The 22,231-nt window shown below is 40.8% G+C and overlaps 1 protein-coding gene across 1 annotated transcript in view; it reads left to right on the forward strand.

Annotated features, from left to right (window-relative positions):
• Positions 1 to 22,231, forward strand: part of DCBLD1 (discoidin, CUB and LCCL domain containing 1) — a 43,927-nt gene that overhangs the window by 4,714 nt on the left and 16,982 nt on the right. The window contains exons 2-5 of the mRNA XM_088522556.1: positions 10,850 to 11,062; positions 20,148 to 20,285; positions 20,863 to 20,914; positions 21,686 to 21,758. Of these exons, the coding sequence (XP_088378682.1) occupies positions 10,850 to 11,062; positions 20,148 to 20,285; positions 20,863 to 20,914; positions 21,686 to 21,758 (476 nt within the window). The remainder of the gene's footprint in view (positions 1 to 10,849; positions 11,063 to 20,147; positions 20,286 to 20,862; positions 20,915 to 21,685; positions 21,759 to 22,231) is intronic.

Here is a 22,231-nt window from a genome sequence, read left to right on the forward strand (position 1 = left end):
TAGCAATGACACCGAGCAGCTAGGTAGGGCATTTCCATCGCATGCTCCAACTCCTCATTTGGTGAGCTCCAAAACATTGTTTCTTCTACAGCTGCTGCAGAAACCTTGTTTCCATTGCAGTTTAAATCTGTGATGTTCGAGTTTCTCACACCTCCACCGTAAATTGTTTAAACATTATTGGATTTCAGTCTTAACGCTTTGACATTAATGTTGAAGTCATCTTGATGTCATCTTCCAGATGTTCATGTCTGCAGAATAAAAATTGTGTTTATTTGCTTTATTTCAAATTGCAAAAACACATGGGGAATTCTGGATACGATCCCGTGCGTTGCACAAAGGCCCATGTGTCCTGTCAGGAATCAAACAAAACTTTTCTTCACAGCTCCGTGAGGACAGATCCCAAAACACTGGGAGCGTAGGTGGGTTTCCGAGCCCATGCGGACAGAGCGGCTTTGTCGGGCGCTCGAGCTGTTGTTGCAGCTGGGGCCGCTCCGCGCCGGGCCGAGGTGCGCGACTGCTGCCTGGAGCTGCCCAATGCGCTTTGCTCTGGTGTCACGCGGGTTCCTTTGCCTTAGTAGCCAGCTCTGCTTGGTTTGTAAAATGAGCTCGTGACAAAGATGGTCTGTTTTGTGCCTGGAGAGTGAAAGAATGTATCTGAACCTGCAAAATAAATTTAGAGGTTCTGAAAGTCCCCGGTATTGAGAGGATTTGGCAGCGAGGTCTGTGGGTCACACAGGAGGTGGTGCCCTCCCCGTTGTCTCAGCTTTCCCCCAAAAGTAGGAGCTTAGATCATCTCTTATTTGCTGTGTCAGCACAGTGGAGGGGAAATTTATGTTGAAACGCACAAGAGCATGGGGTCCTGCGCTCCCGCCGACTGCTGTAAGGCAAAAATTCAGTGCATAAGTTATAGTGTGAGTATCGCCATGTGCAGTGAGCAGCTAGGTAGGCCCAAGCGATAACGTTTTCAAAACCAAGAGGGAGTCGGAGTCAGATTTGTTGATCTAGTGGTATTTCACCACTTTCACATTTGTTGTCATTAAAATGACATATTACAATGTGCTGATTTTCAGAAAGTGCTGATGCCAGGGTTTTCAAAACTAATCTCATTTTTTTCAGTGGAAATTCCATGCCCGTGTTTTCTAGATGCAGAGTAGAAATGTGTTGCATTGCAAGAAATTAAAAGCTGGGAAATCACACTGAAGAAACTTCTTCTTGAAGTGGGGGGGAGGGAGGGGAAAGTGTTCAGTCTCTCCTGCCTGCATTGTTTCAAAGCATGAAAATAAGTTTACTAGATACTACCCCTAATAAAAAAAAATACAGTCAAATAAAAAATATGGATTTTGAGTGGTATGCAGAGTGGCATGAAACATCCTCTTTTGGACTATTTTTCACTTCTATTACAGCATGTGCAAATACCTTTCACAGAGTCTCCTGTTAATATGTCACAGAAGAATGGAGATTGACAGAAATGATCATGTGAATCATATACAGCATCACAACCAACATGACAAAACTTAAGTAATAATGTGACTTTTTTTTCCTGAAGTTCACACTAAGTAGCTGTGACCACAACAGATTGTAGACAGCATGAAGTTTGCTGTTCTGCTGAGATTCTGAATTGCCATTCTTGTAAATGCTGTGGTGATGAGTATCAGGCAAGATGATAATGTGGGTATGATGAGAGGAGAGAAAAAAAAATATATCACTCAGTACTATATTCAGGTTGGAAGCCTGACTGCATCTTTGACCGCGTATTATTAATCTGGTTGTTTTTTGCTTCCATTTATATTAAGGATGCAAGGAATTGCTTGTTAGACTGTGCCAATCATTGTGGAAAGAGCTAGTTTCCTAGAAATCTTGTTGGCTCAGTCAAAGGCAAAAAATCGCAATTATTGTTTTCACTATAAGCTAATCTTATCTTGAGAAATACGTTATTTATACCTCAGGGATAATGGAGGGTTTTCATAATATGATTGACAAAAGCAAGGTGTTTTCTGTTCTTGCTTACTAACAAAACGCATATTTAGTCTAGGCATACAGGCAAAAAAGGTGAATGTCTGATTTTGTTATTGAGCCGTATTTGTTTGCAAGAAAAAAATGCCTAGCCTTAATCATTGATTAAGGCAATTTTGACTGACTCATGCTGACAAGAGATTTTTTTTATATATAAATATATATGCGCACACGTGTGCATATATATATATATATACATATATACATACATATATATATATATATAAATGAGGTTTCATCCTATTATGTTCAGATATTTCCTTTTACCCAAACTAATGCTGTTTTGAACTGTAATGTGGAGAAGTTCTGCCTTGGCCTTTCTTTGTTCTGATATCTCTGAATTTCTTGTCCCTCAGATTTTTGTTGGTTCTTAACACTGCTTTGAATTTTCCTATTCCTGTGCATCCCAGTATTGGGAGTTTGGCCCTGAGCTTGCAGCATATGTTTTCCACGGAGTCCAAATTCAGTGCAATATAATGTAAGTTAATCTCCAGTAAAGAACAGCAAAGAGAAGAGCTTGGGGAAAAAACAGATGGAGAAAGTAGAGCAAACAATTTGCATATACATACATACATGCATATATATATATATATATTTCGTTAGCTGCTGCGTGTATATATATATAATATGTATATATATGTATGTATGTCTCTCAGCTAAGATTAGCATTTCCTACCTCACCTGAAAAGCCCCTAATAAAAACCCAACTGCACGTTTGCCCCACACCAGCAGAACCAGAGGAGCTGCGCAGTGCCCCATCCTGTGGGATGGCACCGTGGGAGCAGCGAGGGCTCCAGCACTGCTTTGCCCACAATTTTGTGCCCAGTGGAAGAGATGGGAAAGAAACCACTGCGTGTGGAATACCTGTTTGCCATAGCCCACATAGTTCCTGAGTTATTCCACATTTGCAGCTAATGGAGGAGCCAATTTCCTGTCTATTTACAGTCATCCTTCAGGATTTCTTTTGTGCCTATGGTTACAGCAAGTGTTTGAGCACTGAACTTCTCCATATCTTCTCAGTGTGCAATGCTTAATGTGGGCACGCATGTTCAAGTGGGGCGGTGCAGGGGTTTTTTGGAAACCTGTCTCTTGAAAACTCAACTTGGGTCCCCCTTTCACAAAACCATACATTTGTGGTTCCTCTGAATTTTTGATAAATGCCAAGCAATAATTAAATGATCTTGTTTTTGATTGTTCTAGCAGCTGAAAAGACATCAAAGCTTTCTCACACCCACAAGCTCAAGGCTGTTGTAGTCAGAATGCTGAAAAACAAATTCCAGTGACTTATTTCTAAGACTAGCTTTGTGTTGTACTACCCAAGGCTGGGAAGCAACAACTAAAACATACTTTTAGTACTTATTTTACAGACTGTGATGGAACAAGAAAGTTATCCTGGAAAGCACAGGCAAACTTACTTCCTTACTGCTTCTGTATATTTAGTAGAAGAAAAGCAAGAAAACTGTAAGCTGCTATCTACATTTTTATGTAAACTTTGTCCCTTGCACATTTCAGAATCTTGTTCTCTACAGAATGCGGAAAATTCTTAATGTTGTAACTTCATAAATAATTCACAGGGCAAGGACTGTCCAGCTGTTGCTGCTGTTCTCCCTTTCTGACACCGTTTTCTATGGTGATATGAATTGTCTTGTCACTGCACTCTCATGCACAAGTAGAACTAAGTAGCGTGGGGCCTTTTATATGAATTAATAGAATGAGTCTCACTTAATAAAGTTGCAAACCTGAATGCTGAGTATAAAAATTCCCTCTTTCCAGCTGATGTAAAAATAAAAATAAATCTTCATGAACAGTTTCTTCCATTTGATCAGCTAAAGAAATAAAAACTTGGCATTGCTAGGCTTTCACCTCTGAAAAATCTACCTAAGTGAGAGGTTTCTAGAAGAGCAAAGTCTCCCTGTGCTCTTTGTGGGAACGCAATAAAATCCCTGTCCTTTAGGTCAGCACAGCTGTAAGGCACTCTGGGCTAGCAGCGTGTGTCTGTAATATCTCAAATCTCTTTAGTTTATGGAGAGCACTGGGGAAGCAGTGATAAAGTTGTTAGCTACTTTGCTAAATAAGGAAGCTGAAATGGTTGTTGGTTATATTTTGTGTATTTGGTGGTGGCCACCAGAATCATTTGTGAAGTGTTTGAGGCAGAGCTCCTCCTGAGCCTGCTCGTGGGAGGACATGTGGGGAAGGCAGGTCTGAGGTGCAGCCTGCGTGACCGCCAGGGACGTCGCGGCACGGAGTAGCGATCTGTGATTTATAGCCCTGCCGCGGAACCAATTTGAGATCATTTGCTGCTTTTTCACTGCCACTTTAAGTGGCACATTACGCTAAATAGCGTCTGTGTCGATGTGGGAGAAATGTGCTGTGGTTTGTATGATCTCCTTCTCCCCATGCATCCCTTTGATGTCGGTAAGTAAATAATTTGGTCTACGAAATCCATGCGCGACAATGTCCCTTTGTTCCTCCTCACGCTCCACCTTCCCTTCCTGCTCCCTGGCCTCCTCCTGCCGCTCCCCAGCTGCTGCTCATTGGCTTCGGCAGCTAAAGTACGGGGCTAAAATGTTTGCTGGGGGCCTTATGCAATCCAGTGCAATCCAAAGAACGTTTCTGCAGAATATGTGGGAGTGTTTTTTTGGTTTTGTTTTCAGGTGGGGAGGGGGGTTGTTTTTGGAGTAGAGCATACTGAGAACTGGTGGGCTTCTTTTAAGATGCATAATGAAAAATACTTATTTAAAGGTCACGGCATATTCCAGTTGCTGTCTTTTCTGATGATTAGAGACATGTCTTAATTTCCAGTGGTTTCTTTAATTATTTGAAAACACTTTTTGCAGGCTTCCCAAAATATTGCGAAGAACATAGATCTGGAGCCCAGGGGGTGGGCCATGCCTCAGGCACACGCCGCCCCCTCTCCTTTCTGTTGCCTCCCTGAATGCACGAACGGGCAGGTGAAGAGTTCTGGGATTTCCATCGTTGGCCGGAACAGGGAGCCGCACGGGCCTCATTTGCAGGGTGATCCTCCCTCTTCTTCCCTTGTGTCTGTGCAGAAAGAGCTGAAGCTCTTGACCTAGTTTTGCTGCGGAAGAGGTTAGAGATGAAGTGCTTAATTCTGGAATTTGCTCAGTCGCGCAGCACTGGAAGTGCAAGCGCGGTTATGCTTAGGGTGTGTGTGATTCGTTTAGTGATGTTGGCAAGGGAGGTCCTTGTGACTGTGCATTTCAAATTAAAGTTTTGCCAGACCACAGTAGCCAGCAAGGGTGGCCTCCAGCAAAAAACACCCTGGGATTTCCCTGGGATTTTCTGCTATACATGGGGGCAGGGAGAGCACAGGCTTGACCGGAAAGGTTTGAGCACTCCTCTGGATGCCCACCAGCTGGTGGGTGTAGGATGAAGCTCTGTAAGGCATGGGGGCAGAGCTCTTTCTGAACTCGGTTGTTACCGTATCTCTTAATATGTGAAAGGCATGACTTGGCAAAGTGAAATGAGAGAGGTTATTCTTGGAGGGTGATTACCTATCAGCAGAATTAGCAAAGCCACACACCATGGCAATTTTTCATGTTGGCCATCTCCGTCAGCAGTTGTAGCTCTTCAGAAAATGCTCTTCTTTTGTTTGCTGTTTAGTTTTTGACTGTAGTGGTGCCTCTAAGGAGAGAGGCAGAGCGGCAGTGCACAAAGCGGCTCGTGGCGCTGTGGAGGAGCGCGCCGGCGCGTGCAGACCAGCCACGTACGTGCGCTGTGCGCTTAGGTGTAAAGCGTTCCCAGCACTGGAGGGAATCCAAGGTGGTTGTTAGTTGCTCGGTGAACATGAATCAGAAGGACGGAAGAGGCAGCTTTCTGCCAGGACGCAGTAGCGACGCTTTTGAAGGAGCACTGATAGAAAGCTCTGTAGCTGTTTCGTAGCTGGCAGGATAAGTGCTGCTTAGTAGAACATGTAGCACACAGAGTTTAATAAAATATCTGACGAAAGTTTTTGCTGTCATGGAGGGTAATATCCTGAGTTCTTGTCCCATTGCAAGAGGAGGGCAAACCTGGGAGCGTATGTGTCTCTGGTGACATCAAGTCAGGCCATGGGAGAGGCAGGGTGAGGTATGTGTGAAGGCAGGTGATTTGGGATGGCAGCAGGGTGCTTGAAAGGGGGCTGTGGTATTTTCAGAGCTCCCTGTCTGCTGCCATTCAAAATCAGCCCTTCAGGTTTTGATTTCAAGCGCATGCATCACTACTAGCCCAAGCAAAGTCCAGGTGAGAGGGACACGTGCAGTGTTTGCAGCAGCAGATGCTGCCTGTGGTTTTTGGGGAGCTATTTCCATGATCTCCCACAGACACTATTTTTATCTGGATGGTAAGCAGCCGTAATTCCAGCATTGCGTGAGCCTTCGTGCAACCTGAGTACAGGCCAGCAGGCGCCCTCAACCCAACGACTGCCGTTTTGAACGTGATTCAAATGCCTGTGGGAACTCCGTTTGCAAAGCGTGTTTGACGTGCTCTTAGTAAGGCCTGGTGTAGTGGAGAGATCTTATTAAATCTGAGCGTGTTAAGACTTTCTGTCTGCTGAACAACTTGGACTCAAATATTTTCCTTTGCTCCAGTCCAGTGAGAAGTGGTGAAACTTGGAGGTCTGAGGCAAGGCCAAAGTCACCAAACGGGGTGACAGAACGTAGTTGTGAAAAGTAATGGCTAAGTGAAAACTTAGTGATACCGATAAACCCTGTATTGAGTTGACTAGTTAAATACACATATTTCTAGCCAGAAGACCTGTGTCTATAGAGAAGAAGATGACTTGAGGCATTTGACCTATAGTTTTTATGAGGACAAGCAGCTGTAGTTCAAAACTGAGAGGTTCGAGACATGACCAATATATATATCTACAGAAAATCAAAATGTTATGTGGAAAACTAACCTGATAACTAACCTGACTAACCTGATAGCCTTCTATGATGGAATGACTGGCTGGATAGATGAGGGGAGAGCGGTGGATGTCGTCTATCTCGACTTCACCAAGGCTTTTGACACTGTCCCTCACAACATCCTCCTGGGCAAGCTCCGGAAGTGTGGGATAGATGAGTGCACACTGAGGTGGATTAGGAACTGGCTGGATGGCAGAGCTCAGAGGGTGGCAATCAGCGGTGCAGTCTAGTTGGAGGCCTGTAGCTAGTGGTGTCCTCCAGGGGTCAGTCCTCGGTCCAGTCCTGTTCAATTTATTCATCAATGACCTGGATGAAGGCACAGAGTTTGCTGATGATACCAAACTGGGAGGAGTAGCCGATACCCCAGAGGGCTGTGCTGCCATCCAGAGGGACCTGGACAGACTGGACAACTGGGCGGTGAAAAACCTCATGCAATTCAACAAGGCCAAGTGCTAGGTCATGCACCTGGGGAGGAATAACCCCAGACACCAGTACAGGCTGGGGACTGACCTTCTGGAGAGCAGCTCTGCGGAGAAGGACCTGGGTGTCATGGTGGACGACAGGTTGACCATGAGGCAGCAGTGTGCCCTCGTGGCCAAGAAGGCCAATGGGATCCTGGGGTGCATTAAGAAGAGCGTCTCCAGCAGGTCGAGGGAGGTGATCCTGCCCCTCTACTCAGTCCTGGTGAGGCTGCATCTGGAGTATTGTGTCCAGTTCTGGGCTCCACAGTACAAGAGGGATGTGGAGCTGCTGGAGACAGTCCAGTGCAGGGCCGCAAGGATGATCAGGGACCTGGAACATCTGCCCTATGAGGAGAGGCTGAGGGAGCTGGGCCTATTCAGCCTGGAGAAGAGAAGGCTGAGAGGGGATCTGATCAGTATATATAAGTACCTCAAGGGAGGCAGTGAGGAGGATGGTGCTGGCCTATCTTCACTGGTGGCCACCAACAGAACTAGAGGTAATGGCTACAAACTGAAGCATCAAAAGTTCCACATGAACCTAAGGAAAAATTTCTTAACAGTGAGGGTGACAGAGCACTGGAACAGGCTGCCCAGAGAGGTTGTGGAGTCTCCTTCTCTGGAGATCTTCAAAACCCGCTTGGATGCAGTCCTGTGCCATGTGCTCTAGGTGAGCCTGCGTGTGCAGGGGGGTTGGACTAGATGACCTCTAGAGGTCCCTTCCAACCTTAAGCATTCTGTGATTCTGTGAAAATTGTGAACAAGACTATCATGAGTTTTTTGTCATATCTAGTTTCCTATTGAAATAGTATATCTATACTTAGAACTTTTTCACTACACTGTGTTTAAAATCTTTCTTTGAAACAATTATCTGATCCCGAGTTTTTATCTACCTTCCCTGTTACCTTTCAACTCCACCTGTAGGGTGCATTTTCCAGAAAATTTCTGTGTAACATGATCTGGTAGTCTTAATAGCTGAGAAATTAAATTCAGGACCATAGTCGGGCTTCTCTATAAGGACCCATACCCACTGAGGACTCAGCATAACTTTTTGGAGATTACCTCAGTCCTTGTGACAGAGGAGCTTTCATCGTGATCTTGTCCTTTGAGGTGCGTGGGCAGAATGGAGGCAGCAAGTGAGGTTATGGAGGAGGTGACACTTTGCTTGCTTCTTCTCAGCATGAATATTTGGATGACTTTCCTGTCCAGTTTCCACAAGCGAAAAGTCAGGAAATAACTTTAATATCTCCTTAGCACAAAGGAGCTGTTCTGGCTTTGATTCATTTCAATGCTGGTTCAAAGCAAAATTTTGAAAAGGGAATTTCCCTGGGAACAAGACCTGGAATAACCTCTATAGAAGAGGACGTCAGGCTGAGGCCTTTGGTGCTGTTTTGACCGTCCACTTGGGGCAGGAATATAATAGTCTGTGACCTGTACATTTCTTAGGGTCTTACCAGGACCATGGTGTCTTTTCACCTTTTTTGAGGCGAATTCTGTACCACAAAGGATTCTTGACACTGTTTGGAAGTAATTCAGGCCAGAATGTAACTCAACAAGGATAAGAGAAATCAAACACTAGGATTTTTGAGTTTTAGAGAGTTCATCTCCATGACATTTTGTTGTGTTTGTATAACTTTTTTGTTTGCTTTCCTTTTTTTTTTCTCCCGTTGAGGATAACTTGCGTGCCAAACTGCACATTGCAATTAATCCCTTTTTTCCTAAGCCTTTCTAAAGTAAATGCTTACATTAGAAACATACAGTTTAAATAAAGGCCAGGCACAGTTCATTTTTTACCACACATCAGTCTGCTGCACAGACGGCAAGGGTGTCTTGTGCCCCCACTAGACTAATCCTTCCCGTACCTCTCTCTGGGTGCAGAAGGTTGGCAGCACGTACACAGTATCACTGTTGGCATTTTTATTCCTACAGCAGAAAGCTCCCATTGAGAAGCTGATTTGCTCAGAAGGGCAGTTTGCCTTTTATCATTAGCATTTGCCTATGCATTCAAAAATCAATAGAGCTAGGATAAGGATATCTTAACAAGACATATTTTGAAAAATGTGCGAACAAGGAGAGCTTAAAAAAAAAAAAAACGTGTTTTATGTTGATACAGTTTTGGATCTGTTTCCTATTCTTCTCTATTCCAAGCGTGAATCTACAACAGAATTAAATAGCGAGCAACAAAGCTGGTAATAACGATAAAGCTTCAAAATAAATGCTGCTGCTGCCTGTGACAGGGTGGCTGAGTGAGTTGCATGAAATGGCAGTGTAATTACACAGTAGTGAGTCAAATTTGGATAGCTTGGAGCTTATTTTTGCAGTGTGCCACTTTCCCCCCACCCCTTGGCATGTCACGTTTCCTTGTCAACACTTCATTTCTAGTTGTTCACCTTGAAAAAGTCTTAGCAACTCTTAAAGTTTGTTCCTCCTAGGAACTGGGACTCCTAGGGACTGTGGAAGGAAATTCAGGTAGTAATTAAAATGGACAGATCAAATGAGTTTAACAAAAAAAAAAAAAAAAAAAAAACCTTTAACAAAAATATCCCCAGAAGCAAAGTGCTGGGTATTTAAAGGATGTTGTAAATTCCCAGCTATTTGTGTTTCTTTATTGACATTTTTAGGACTAGTTTTAATTTTTGCAGTAATAAAGGATAGCAATACGTAAGACCTCTATGTAAAGAGCGTCTATGCTCTAACTGACCTAAAAGTGACTGCCTTTTTCATGCACATACGCAGGACAGTAGTTCCACTACTGCAACATTTTCTGTTATTTGGAGGATTTATTTGTCAGAATTATTTGTCTTAAGCTCTTAAAATAGACATTTCAATTTACTAGGACACCGTGGATTGCTTCCTTTAGTAGTCAAGGTCCCTTATCGGCTGCCTGCTTCCTTCTCTGTGGATGCTTCCTGTTTTCCATCTCAGTCCCCACATCCTCTTGCTCCCTCCTGAATTCTCGCTTCTCTGGGCACGTTTTGTCCCTCGCACTTTGCACGTTGGATGAGCAGAGCAAGAAAACCAACAAGGAAGGAAGACGAGTCGGGTCGGTGATATTATGCAGTTAAATCATGTCTGCGCTGCCATGTGTGATTCCGTTACCTTCTCCCTGATGGTTCCATTGTATGGAAACAAAACAGGGAATGACAACTGGGAGAAAAATGTTTAAGGAAGAAGCCTACCTACTACTTTTTGGGTTGTATCTTTATGGTTTCAGCAAGGTCCATAAAACAGAAAACCAGAGAGACTGTGTTGTCAAATATATCTTAATTCGTGAGTGTTTCCAGCCACTTTTGCTGCTTCATGGGAGAAATATGACACTTTACTTGCCTGTTTTCCAGCAACAGCATAACTGGGGTCTCATGCTACAAAATATTTTTTAAATGTGAAAGTGTAGATGTGAGACAAGATTATATGGTCATTATTATTTTGTTTAAAAATGTTTTCTCCTTCTTGGTGCTTTGCTTACTCTAGGGGATGGATGTGGGCATGTGGTGATGTACCAAGACAGCGGGACCCTGGCATCCAGGAACTACCCTGGGACATACCCAAACTACACTGTCTGTGAAAAGAAAATTCAAGTGCCTCAGGGAAAACGCCTGATCCTAAAAATCGGAGACCTGGACATTGAATCACAGAAATGTGAATCCAGCTACCTTACCATCCTGAGCTCTTCAATGTTACATGGTACGTAAAAGATAAGGCAATGGAAAATGCATGTGTTGTTAAAAGTCTGCAGAAAAGTGTATTTTAACTCAGAGCAAATGAAAGCAGTGTCACCCTTCTTTCCTTCTGATACTCCAGTGTTTTGTTCACGACATGTAAAGCCATTGCCTGTCTAACCTCCCAAAGCCAGGAAGGTGCAGAAGTGCTCGCCTGGCCGACACGGGCTTGGGACCAGCACTGGTGCATTCACCCATTGCAAGTGGGAAGTAGTCAAAGCACAGACTGGAACGCAGAGGAGAGGGGTGTTGATAACCTAGACTATTGCTAGCTATTATTCACTGATAGTCTTTGCTGCATACATACTTACAGATGTTAAATATGTGCAGCCATTTTGCACTTCTGTAAGATTTGCACAGGAAGATAAGGAAATAAATATGTTAAAACTGCACTTTATAGTCCTCCCCAGGGAGAACCCAAGGCATTCCTCAGTGCAGTTTCCTCATCAGTTGTTGCTGAAACTTTTGATCTGCTCTTTTTAGAAGAGTTGCACTGCTTTTCGAGTCCATGCGCCTGTTGGCAGAAGTCGCTTTTATGTTCAAGCAAAGTCCCATGCTATGTGAATAAACTTGTGAATCAAAATTTCATGAAATTTTGCCTGCTGGGAGTGGGCTGCAGCCCTTCAGGTAGCTGCAGGTAAATATGCTTGTGTTGGAAGAATGGATTCAATAGAAAAAGAAAACAGAGATAAGCTACCCAGGGCTTTTGCCAGCCTGTTTTCAAGGTGACCCCAGCTCTTTGTCCCAGTGAAGTGTGGGATTCTCCTAAGACTCCTAAGGTATTTTTCTAGGGAGGAAAGCTGATTGCCTTTCATTCATGAGAATGATAGGCCTATAAGTCACCTGGTAAGATAAAATCAAATGAGTTATTAAAGGCTTTCTCTCAAATGAAGTTAAGGTTATTGCTCTTCAATAGGGAGGTTATTACGTTTTGAAACAGTCTTCACCAAGCATGAGCAGTGATGTGTTCATGTCTAAGCCTTGCCCATAGCTTGATCTGAGGCAAAGGATCGTTTCTCTGTGTATTTTTTTTTACTTCATACTGTACCTCATTTTGGAACAGTAAGTAATTCTGTTCATTGAGTATACTGACTGTACTTGGCTAAGTGATAGCTGTTTAGTATTTCCTTATCATATCTTTTAATAGTTTTTATTGATATTATCTTGACATTTCTAATCAAAGGCCTTTTTAATAAATCAATATTTTAAGTCTCTTTTTTGAAATGGAAAGCAAAGCTTGAATGCTGCTTGAATTTTTGTCTCCTTACAAAACAGCCTGAAGATATCTTCACATAGTTCAGTTGTGCAATTATTCAGCCTGTAAACATAGCTGTGCATTATGCAATCAAATGCATATAATTATTTTTTTAAGTATTCCCACACCCATTTACAGGGCTGGTTAGTAATGTCTGATGCATGTGGACTAAAATTTGCGTGTGCAGTAATGAACTGCACAATTAGCAGATTTTGCTCCTATCTGATTAAGCTTAGCAAACATACCATCTCTAATGGTCTTTGTGGTCTGCAGCTTGCTGATGAAGACTCCTCCAAGTGAGTTATTTTCAAGTCTTCCTACACCTCTTAGTTTTAATATGCATTTAACTAAGCCAAAACAGCTCTGTGAGTCCTGCTAAGTATCCTTCTGACAAGCCCTGATATCCTCTTTGCAACCCTCTACTCATCGTGTACATGTACAGGCAGGTCAATGTCTCCCCTTGTCAGCCGAGATGCTGACCCGTGTTACTGAAATTCTTTCATAGGTGATGAACAGTTGAACAGATTTTTTTTTTTTTCAGATATTGAAAATATCTGAGCAATGCAAAACTAGTGTTTGAATGATCTTGGATTTCTGTATTCAACCTAAGTTTAAAAGGGAAAACCTAAAAGTTTTTGTATGAAATCAGGCAGCATGAATACTATCTGTATTCCAAATGTGTTAAATCATCCCTGCTCTTTATTTAAGATGTATCCCATTATAAGAAAAGAAGTTCGAAAGAGAACTGTTCTAAATATTTTTCTGTTTACTTCAATTCTTTAGAAAACAAGAGAATGAATATATTAAGGAATATATCCACAGCTTAGAAAATTGGTCAGGTCAAAATACTACGGAAGATACATACCACATAAATGCAACGCTAGTGTAAAAAATAGGTCTTCAGGTGACAAGGGTTCATTTTTCTTTTTTTTTTTTCTTTTTTAATCCTCCTTTAAGATTTTTCCACATGTCATTCTTTATTATGAGACTGTGTTTATTCATTTGTCATTCATTTTGCTGGGATTCATGCAATAAAGCAGGCAGTAACTCAACTCATGGTTGGGACACTGATGTTCCATACCCTAAAGGGAAGCAGTTATATACAAATGAGTGAATTTGTGGGCTTATCTTAGCCAGGGGATTTGTTCCCTTTAGCAAGTCTGTCAGTACAGATTATATAGCAGAACACTTAAATGCACTTAAATGTAAGTTTTATTTAAGTTTCAGGCATTCTTCAAATTTTGCAGAGCAACACCAGAGTGCCATGAGTCTACTCTCATTTCTTTCTAGAAAAGCATGTACCAGCCATGGCTTATGCTGACTACAGCCTCTGTTTCAGCTGTGATACAAACCTGACACTACTATTCTTTTCCCCTTCAACACTTCTAGGTTTCATGAATCACAGAAACAGCCATTGTATTTAGATTTTTACACTATCACCATCAAAAGATTGTCCTATAGCAGCTGAAAATCGTATCTCAGGGTCATTACTCTTCATGCTATTTTCTTGACTGTTCATTGAAAGAAAGATTTGTAACAGACTTTCTTTCAGATTGTTAGCATGATAAACCAGATCTAGATGTGAAATTATTAATCATCAGCCAGGATAGCAGTCTAACATCAGTTTTGGTGAAACTGAGTCATCTCTCTGATGTGCTGGTAATGTTAACACAGCTTTTGCATATGTTGTCCCTAGTAGAAATAAATATATGATGTCTCCTTTCAAAGGCATAGCTTTGCATTCGATAGGAATAATTTCCATGCCCTGCAAAAGGAATTGCACAGTCTGAACAACACACAACGTTTATTGAAATGCTTTTCTCCCAGTGACCTGCATTATCTGAGCATATAGAAATACTGAGCTCTGAATAATGCTTTTTTTTTTTTTTTTTCTTAAGGGAATGTGTGAAAACAAGATTAACCATGTAATTCTTAAGAAGGTGACAGCCATTGCTACATTGATTGTGTGTAACATGAATGTTTTAAAAGTTTAATGGGAATTACTTTTGGAGAGTTTCTTTTCATGTTTTTGTCAGATTTCTCTTATTTCTTTTGCCCCTTTTTTTCTTGCTTTTTCTTTCCCCAACTAATGGCTTAGTATTTTTTTCCCTTAATTTTGTGAGGTGATCATCAGTCTTGACTGGAAAGACAGATTAAACAGCTAAGTGCCTACTTAGTTCTTCATTCACTTGCAGTCAGTGGGAGTTTGATGTGCTCCTTTGGGGTGAATGTCAGATCTGTTGAGTGACTAGTAATAATTTGCGAAGTTAACTTATTCTTGCATATTTTTCAGCCAGTAACTAGTGTGAAATTGCTAGAGAAATTACTGAAAATGCTCTCTCTTCCCCATATCGAGGCATTGAGGGTTGTTAGAAAAACTGAGCATTTACTGATGTGCAGGAGTAGTGTCTGTGTGGAGGAGCGAGCACTTGCCGTGCCTCACTACGGCTTGAGGGCATCTGTTGAACCAGTTTTTCCTTAGTATATATTGTAATAAATGTCTCACTTGAATAAAGGGTGTGGCCAGGTTTCTTTCTCTCCCCTTGAAGGAAACTTGTGGTTGTGCTATTGTTCCTGATATTTCAGGAAATCCAGTGAAATGTCCAGACAAGTTCTCATTGAAGATCAAGTGGAGCAGTTTCGTAACAGTCAAAACTCTTCCGAGCGGTTGAGTTTCGACTGAGTAGTTACAGTATTCCAAGGCTTCAACTTTGGAAAGATTTATTTATAAAGTGAAGACTGTCTGCTCCTCTTTTATTGAATCCCATGCTTTTCTCTTAGATACATAAATTGTGTATTTTTTCTGCATTTTTTTTTTTATTAAGCAGGTGCAGCTCTACTAGAGATTCCTAATTCTTGCAGTGCTACTGTCTTTCAGGATAGCTAAAATCAGAGATCTGGTAAAAGGTTGGGGCATCTCACCTGGGGTCAAGCAAGCCCCAAACCTGTGAGAACAGGTAGCCAAGACCCTGTGTTTTGGGGGCTCAAAATGTTGTTTTCCCCACACAGCTCCTTAAGGGAGTTGTGGTGTTAATGATGGTCTCAAAGGGGCAGACCCATGGGGTTGATGCTACACACTGCTCCTCAGCCATAGGTTACGCTGCAAGACAAGCTCTGAAGACAAGAAAAAAAGGGAAAAGATTCCCAGCCAAACAGAAGTTTTTAACTATGATATCTAAGCTGAGTTCCTTAGACCTCTGCAAATGTCAAATGAAGCCAAGAAATCTGAAAGTAGAATGAATAAGGCATGCAATAGGTAGAGATGCAAAAATCGCTTTTAGAAGAAAGAAAAAGAAGAAAACAGCATTTAAGTATTGCTGGATGTTGTGAGACGAAAGTCCTCCAGGCACAGCATTTCTTAAGGGAAGTTGAAAGCATAAAGGAACATAATTCAACTGTTTTGTTGAATTATGTTCCTCAGGAAATATGCAGAGACTGGCTGACAGTAGAAGTAAACTAGGCTTAATAAAATAGACAGTGCTGTAAAGATCATCGTATTTGCAAAACAACACTATTTTGAAAAAGACAAAAGCAGTAGACTATTGCTAGCATTTAAAAAATAAACAGCATGTAAAATAATCTCTTCCGTCTCCAGATGAGCCAGCCAAAGGATATCCATGAGACAATTTACAGAGTTCTATTGCAGGATGTTATTACTGTTCAGAGACAATGATTCCCCAGAAAGAGTATTTCATTTAAGTCACCCAAGCCATGTCAACAGATCAGGAGTTCTAGAAGAAAGGCACTAAATATTAATTTAATTATAGCAAATATTAAATAGAGAACACTTAAAACTCCTAAGCCCCTAAAATCTTTCATGTAGAATTAAAAATATATATGTGTGTGATATTTAAAGACTCGGCAGGGAAAAGGTGAAACCGCAGTTGTATCAGATCTTTAATGAGACGCTGAAAAAAGAGAAGGCATCTGGATATAGTAATACTGAAATATGAAAAATACCTACTCAGTTGCAGGACAGATAACACATCTCTCTGAAGCAAAATCTTTTCTTTGTTCTTAGTAAACAACCCAAATAACCCTGCCTACTTACCCTAGCAGAGATCCAAGAGCCACTTGAACAGGAAGAGAAAGATCAGCATTCCTGACTTGTTTCTCAACTGAAGATGCAAAACAACCCACCTTACAACAAACATCAGAAAATGAAAAACTGATAATGTGATGTGACCTTTTCCAAAAGGCATCATAAAAACTTTTGGCTTGGTACCAACTTTAGAAATTAGATATTTATTCAGAGTCACATCCAAGGCCTGCAGTAAAAGTTTTAACAAGACCCTGTAAACCGACATCTCATTTTTACAACAGACGCAAACCAAGAGTTTCTTCATCATCTCCTCTCTTTGCTGTGGTTATGTAGTATTCATATGGACAGCCTGGGGTGGCCAAAGTGAAGTGGGCATAGAGGACAAGGAGCACTTACAAGCCTTAAAAGTACATGATAAAATAGTATTTCTGATGTGTGCCCTTGTCACCTCTGTTTCAAGTGGAAAATACGGAGTTAGTAAATGTGTGGTTTTCAGATGAAGACCAAGAGCTACAGAGGCTGATGGATTTAAACCTTCTAATGCCTATAGCATCCCACATTGCTTGATAAGTCAATGGAAAGGAAATCTACTGAGCACTGCTGTGTAGATAGAAAACGCACCTAATACAAACACTCACAAGCTGAAACGTTTGGAGTCTGTGAGCCTCCTTTTTGTGGCTTTACTCCACTGAACTAAATGGAGATGGACTTTATGGAAGTGCATAGGAAAGAAGTTAGAAATAATTTGCGCTTAGAAATAATTACAATATTTTTCTAAAGAAAATTATAAAACAGGTCAAAAGAAATCAAAATGAATGTCTTATCTTCATTCAGTTTTATTTTGTAAGCGTTGCCACTTATCATCCTGGGGAATTTCTTGGATCTTTGTCAATATAAAGTAAATTAATTGTGGGGAAAATAATAATTAAGAGTTAAAAAGGCCACTCTGCAGAGGCCTGTCAGAATGGAGAGAGGTGCTGCTGAACATAAAATTACTGGGTAAACCAAATTGGGAAAGTGCTTAATGGGTGTTTCTAAACACAATAAACACTGAAGAGAGAGAAGGATAAAACCTATACCTGAAAACAGACTGCACATGATTATATGCAGTAGAGAACCTCTAAACTAAAATGGCATCTAATCAGCTTTTCTAAACAGCAATAGAGGCGTGAGATCAGTGGTAATTTCTGTATGTGTAGCACAGAAATAAACTGTACTAAACCCCAGCAAAGTCTGAATGGCCTGGCTGCTGATCTATTACTTGAATTCAGAAGAGTTGGGTTCGGTTTGCAAGGTTGCATCAGCTTGCAAAAAAAGGGACACGAGAATATTCAGCTGTAGTAAGAAATGCATTTTTTTTCTCCAAATCCAAGCAGAAAATTAATAAACCTTTTGGAAAATGTTCATGTTTTTACATCCTTACATCTTTTAGATAATTAGTCTTGGGCCCACTTGTTCTGAGATTCTTAAAGCCCGTTTATCTGTTGGATTCTCCCAAGGCACCCCAGAACTGTTCTTTGTAGAGTTTGAAGATATAACATTTGTAACCATTACAGGATTTGTTGCTTAACAATGTCTTTAGGCACCGTGTGTTGATTTCTTAAGCTTTCTGGATTTTTGGCTTGCATTTGTATTATACACACCACTGTATGTCTATACAGCTCTTTATGTCTAGACTTCTTTGTTTTATTGTTTTTGCTTGCGACATATGTGATTTGTTTGTATAATTAGCTGTAACACATGTAGACTTGCTAGTGGAGGTGTGTGGTTGAGTGATTCAGCAGACTTAAGTCATACCTAAATAGTAGATAGGTCCCTGGGAATTGTTACAAGGGAGAGAGAGCCAAAGCGTGTTTGTGAGAATATGCTTACACGTGTAGGTATGTATGCATGTACACACGTAGACTCAGACTTGGAGGGAAGAAAAGAACTAAAGCTTTCTCAGGTATTTTATTTGAAATAAATCTAATGTCTTCTTGTCATTTCCACCTTTTCCCCTCACTCTTTCTTTTAAATTAAAAAAAAAAAAAGTCTAAGTTAGCATTTTACTTCTCCCTCTGCAACCTGACACAAAAGACCTTCTCAAATAAATCACTCTTGCAGTTGTCTGGTATGACACAGTGTCAGATGCTGTCTTTTTGATAAGTTCATTTCCTAAGCAATTTGTTTAACCCTTTTTATAGACATTGTTTTCTCTGACTAAGTCATGAGTCATTGGCAACACGTGAGTCCTCTGGAGAAATGTCAGAATTGTCGCTTTCTTTCAGGGCCTGCCTGGCTTTGCCTTTTAATTAATAAGCCAAAACTCATACTTACCCTTTCAGTTTGTCTTGAACTGACAGTAAATGGGTACTGCTGGATCTGTGTTACTCCCTATAGGCTGGTCTTGTAGCTGTAGTGAGGCTGATAAAGTATTTGGGAAAGACCAACCCAAGAGAACGAAAAGTGTTGAAGAGACACTTGAAAGGGAGCCTATTAGAAAGCACCTATTAGAAAGGGTCCCACTCATTGGATTTATGTTGCTCGATGGTTGTATTTTCCTGTTTCTCAAAAGTCAGTTCCAAGTTACCCCAAAGTATCCACCACAAATAAAAGGAAATTGTCTAGGAAAAAATGATCAGTTTTTACCCAAAGACTTGCTTTAGAATACCCAAGCTGTCATGCACCTTCACAGGACAGATGTCTTGAGGGCTTTTAAAGAGTCTTGTTTGCCTGTTCTCTTAGTGAAAATGTATTTGCTGTTTTACAGATATCAATTATTAGTAGTTTATATAACATCTTCATAAACTCAGAGAACAGTTTCCAAAGTGCTTTTGATTTGCTGGGTCATGTGTGCTTAAGAGCAGTGAGAGACAAGTGTTTGCACCCAGATGTGGTGACAGAAGGCAGGAGTGAATTCTCTGGGAGTTTTCAAAAACTGTTCACCTCAGGAATTGACTTCCACTGAAGTAAATACAATTATCCAAAGTCTCAGGGATTCCTCCTGGCTTAAGAAAGGAGTGTCCCAAGCAGTGTTGCAAGATACTGCAGTTGGAAGCCATAAAACTTGCCTAAGTGAGGGGAATGCAAGGCTCATGTTTTCTTCTCCCCCCACTGCTGTCTCTCCTTCCCTCTTCTTTTCTCACCTTCTCCTTCCCCCGCCTCTTATTCATTTCAAACTCTAAATGAAACTTGAGTTACATATTTCAATCATTTAAAGATATTTCTAGTTGGAAAATAAATGAACTCAGATTTTCTGAGTATCTGGTAAGTGGTACTGCCTTGATGTACAACTTGACTCGTGACACCTTTGTCCTTTAAAGCCAGGTATATGGTTTGTGATCTTAATCTTTTCTAAATAGCTGTTACATTAAAGCAGCATGATCTGGAGCATTTATCTAGTGGACCCTATGTAGATCCCTTGGATTGCCTTTAAATGGTCTATTCTTTTCTCTAATAAGTTACTGGTGTTTTAAAGTATATTATACTTCAAAGACTGAAGCGTATTAATCATTCTCTTAAGGCTTAAGCCATGAGAGATGTTAATGCTAGAATTTTTACCATGCAGAGACAACTGGATTCTTGCCATTCTTTGTCAGGGTAGCTTTGGAGATCGTGCCCATAAAACTGAAGGCAAAATCCTTTTGTCAACATTTGGAATCATCCAAAAGGAGAAGAATGAGCATGTTATGAAATTCGTTTTTTATCATGAGGATATTCCAGCCTCACTATGTCATCTAAGTTTTTAAAACGATCTTTTTTTTCTGTCTGCAGGGCCATACTGTGGCAATGTAATGCCTGTTCCCAAAGAGATCATTTTGGATAGCAATGAAGCAACTATTCACTTTGAGAGTGGATCCCATGTGTCAGGACGAGGCTTTCTGTTGTCATATGCCAGTAGTGACCATCCAGGTAAAGTCAAATTCAAAAGCACTGCTTCTAGTGGATCAGCAATATAGTCCTCCTCATTTCATATCTTCTCCACATACAAGCTTTAGCCCACTGTTTGGTGAATAGTATTCCCAAAGTTTAGCATAAGCCATAATGTTTTTAATAGCATGCATGCAAGAAGCAGTTGTAACCTTAAATAGATATGAAGGCTGCTGAAATCTTACCTAGACAATTTGCAGTAGTGGCCAAGTGAAACAGTAAATGAATAGATTCTCCTTGAAGCACCACTATGCTCTGTGCTCCAACATTTACTATTCAGTGATGGGATTGTAGAGATTAAGGTTTAATTTCTGCTGCTGATGTTCTGGGGTGTGTGCAACTTTGTCAAAGGTGACAGAAACTCCCCTTTGTGCAAAACACAGGTCGAGTAGAAGAGGGAGATGAAAAGAATGAGGGAAACCATATATGTTGCTTTCTAGCTAATAAAATTGTATAATTATTATACAGAGAGATCTTTAAATGTATTTTCATGTTTAAACAAATATTCTTGTTTTTCTATGTCCTGCAATTGGGATTTATGTTTGCAAACTTTTCACAGATCTCATCACATGTTTGGAAAGAGGAAACCACCACACAAAGGCCGAGTACAGGTAAAGGGAGTTTAAATCTTTCTGCGCTGACAAGATACTTTTCTGTGTCTGTCATCTAGTCTACTGATAGTTGTATAGTATCACACAAAACAGGTAGAATCTGACTTTGTTGGAGTAGTGACTGTTTTTGAGCCACAGTGCTGTAATAATCTAAGGCCTTGTTGTGAGAGGCAGTTATGTGGAATGGAAGTCTATGGTCCAGAAAAACATGAGGGAATCAAATTACAGAGCACTCAGCAATCCTCATTTGGGTAAGCATATGCATAGAATATGTAAAACGAGTTTCCACTTTGAAATTCAAAGTAGCCTCAAATTCCATTGCATCTCTTGAGAGCAGAAGAGATCCTGCATGATCACACCCTAGCTGATAACAGATTATCTCAGGGCAAGCTATAATTTCTTAAGGCCTTGAACTTTGTGATAGTATTTGAAATGGTAATAAATTGTACTCTTCTGGTCGTTGTCTGGATGTGGATGTAGGCGTCTTATCTGGGCTGTGTTGAAAGCTTGGGTAGTAGCATTTCTGGAACAAGAGAATTAAAGAAAAATGCATTTGCAAAACTGCTGTTCTGGCTCTCTGTGTGTGCTGCTATGTGCAGTCCATGGAGGAGCTCAAGGGCACATTTACCTTCTAGAATCACTTGTAGAGGATCGGTCAGAATTTACTGTTAAAATATTTATTAGTTTGTGAGCACTTCTTGTGGATTGAGTATGTTTCTATATATCAACATTACAGTTCATATTTTAAACAAGCCTCTTCTCTAACTATAGCAGATATTGTCCTGCTGGCTGCAGAGATGTAGCGGGTGACATTTCTGGGAATATAATAGAAGGATACAGAGATGTAAGTACACAATTAAGGCAGAAATGTGTAAAGGCAGAAGATTTATAAAGACAGAATCCACAGCTCAGTTGCGTAGCACAAATTAAAGTTTCAACTTCTGCTGCTTGGCTTTTGCTAGTATTTCTTCCCAGCTGTGTGAGATATAATTTTTATCATCAGCATTAGTATGTTATCAGAATATAGGCACACAGAGACATTTTTAATCAGACTAATCAACTTTGTGTAACCCAAATCCGTTGACTGTCAAATATGCCTACCGACAGCTTGTTTCTAGCTTTTTGGCTCCATAGGGTTTTTTCCCCTCAAGGTAGTGTTCATTAATAAATATTAAACTAAATATTTCTGTGGCTTCAGCTTTTACTCGTTTGCATCTGGTGCACTTCTCTTCAATAATCTCTTGTAGGAAAAATAACAATTTTCTGTAACACGTGGCTTTTCATCAAGATTTTGCCTACAGTGTCTCAGGTACATGC

Source organism: Tinamus guttatus, unplaced genomic scaffold (assembly GCF_059628265.1).
Source record: "Tinamus guttatus ecotype Peru unplaced genomic scaffold, ASM5962826v1 Tinamus_guttatus_pri_ptg000010l, whole genome shotgun sequence".
In the NCBI taxonomy this organism is placed as follows: Eukaryota; Metazoa; Chordata; class Aves; order Tinamiformes; family Tinamidae; genus Tinamus; species Tinamus guttatus.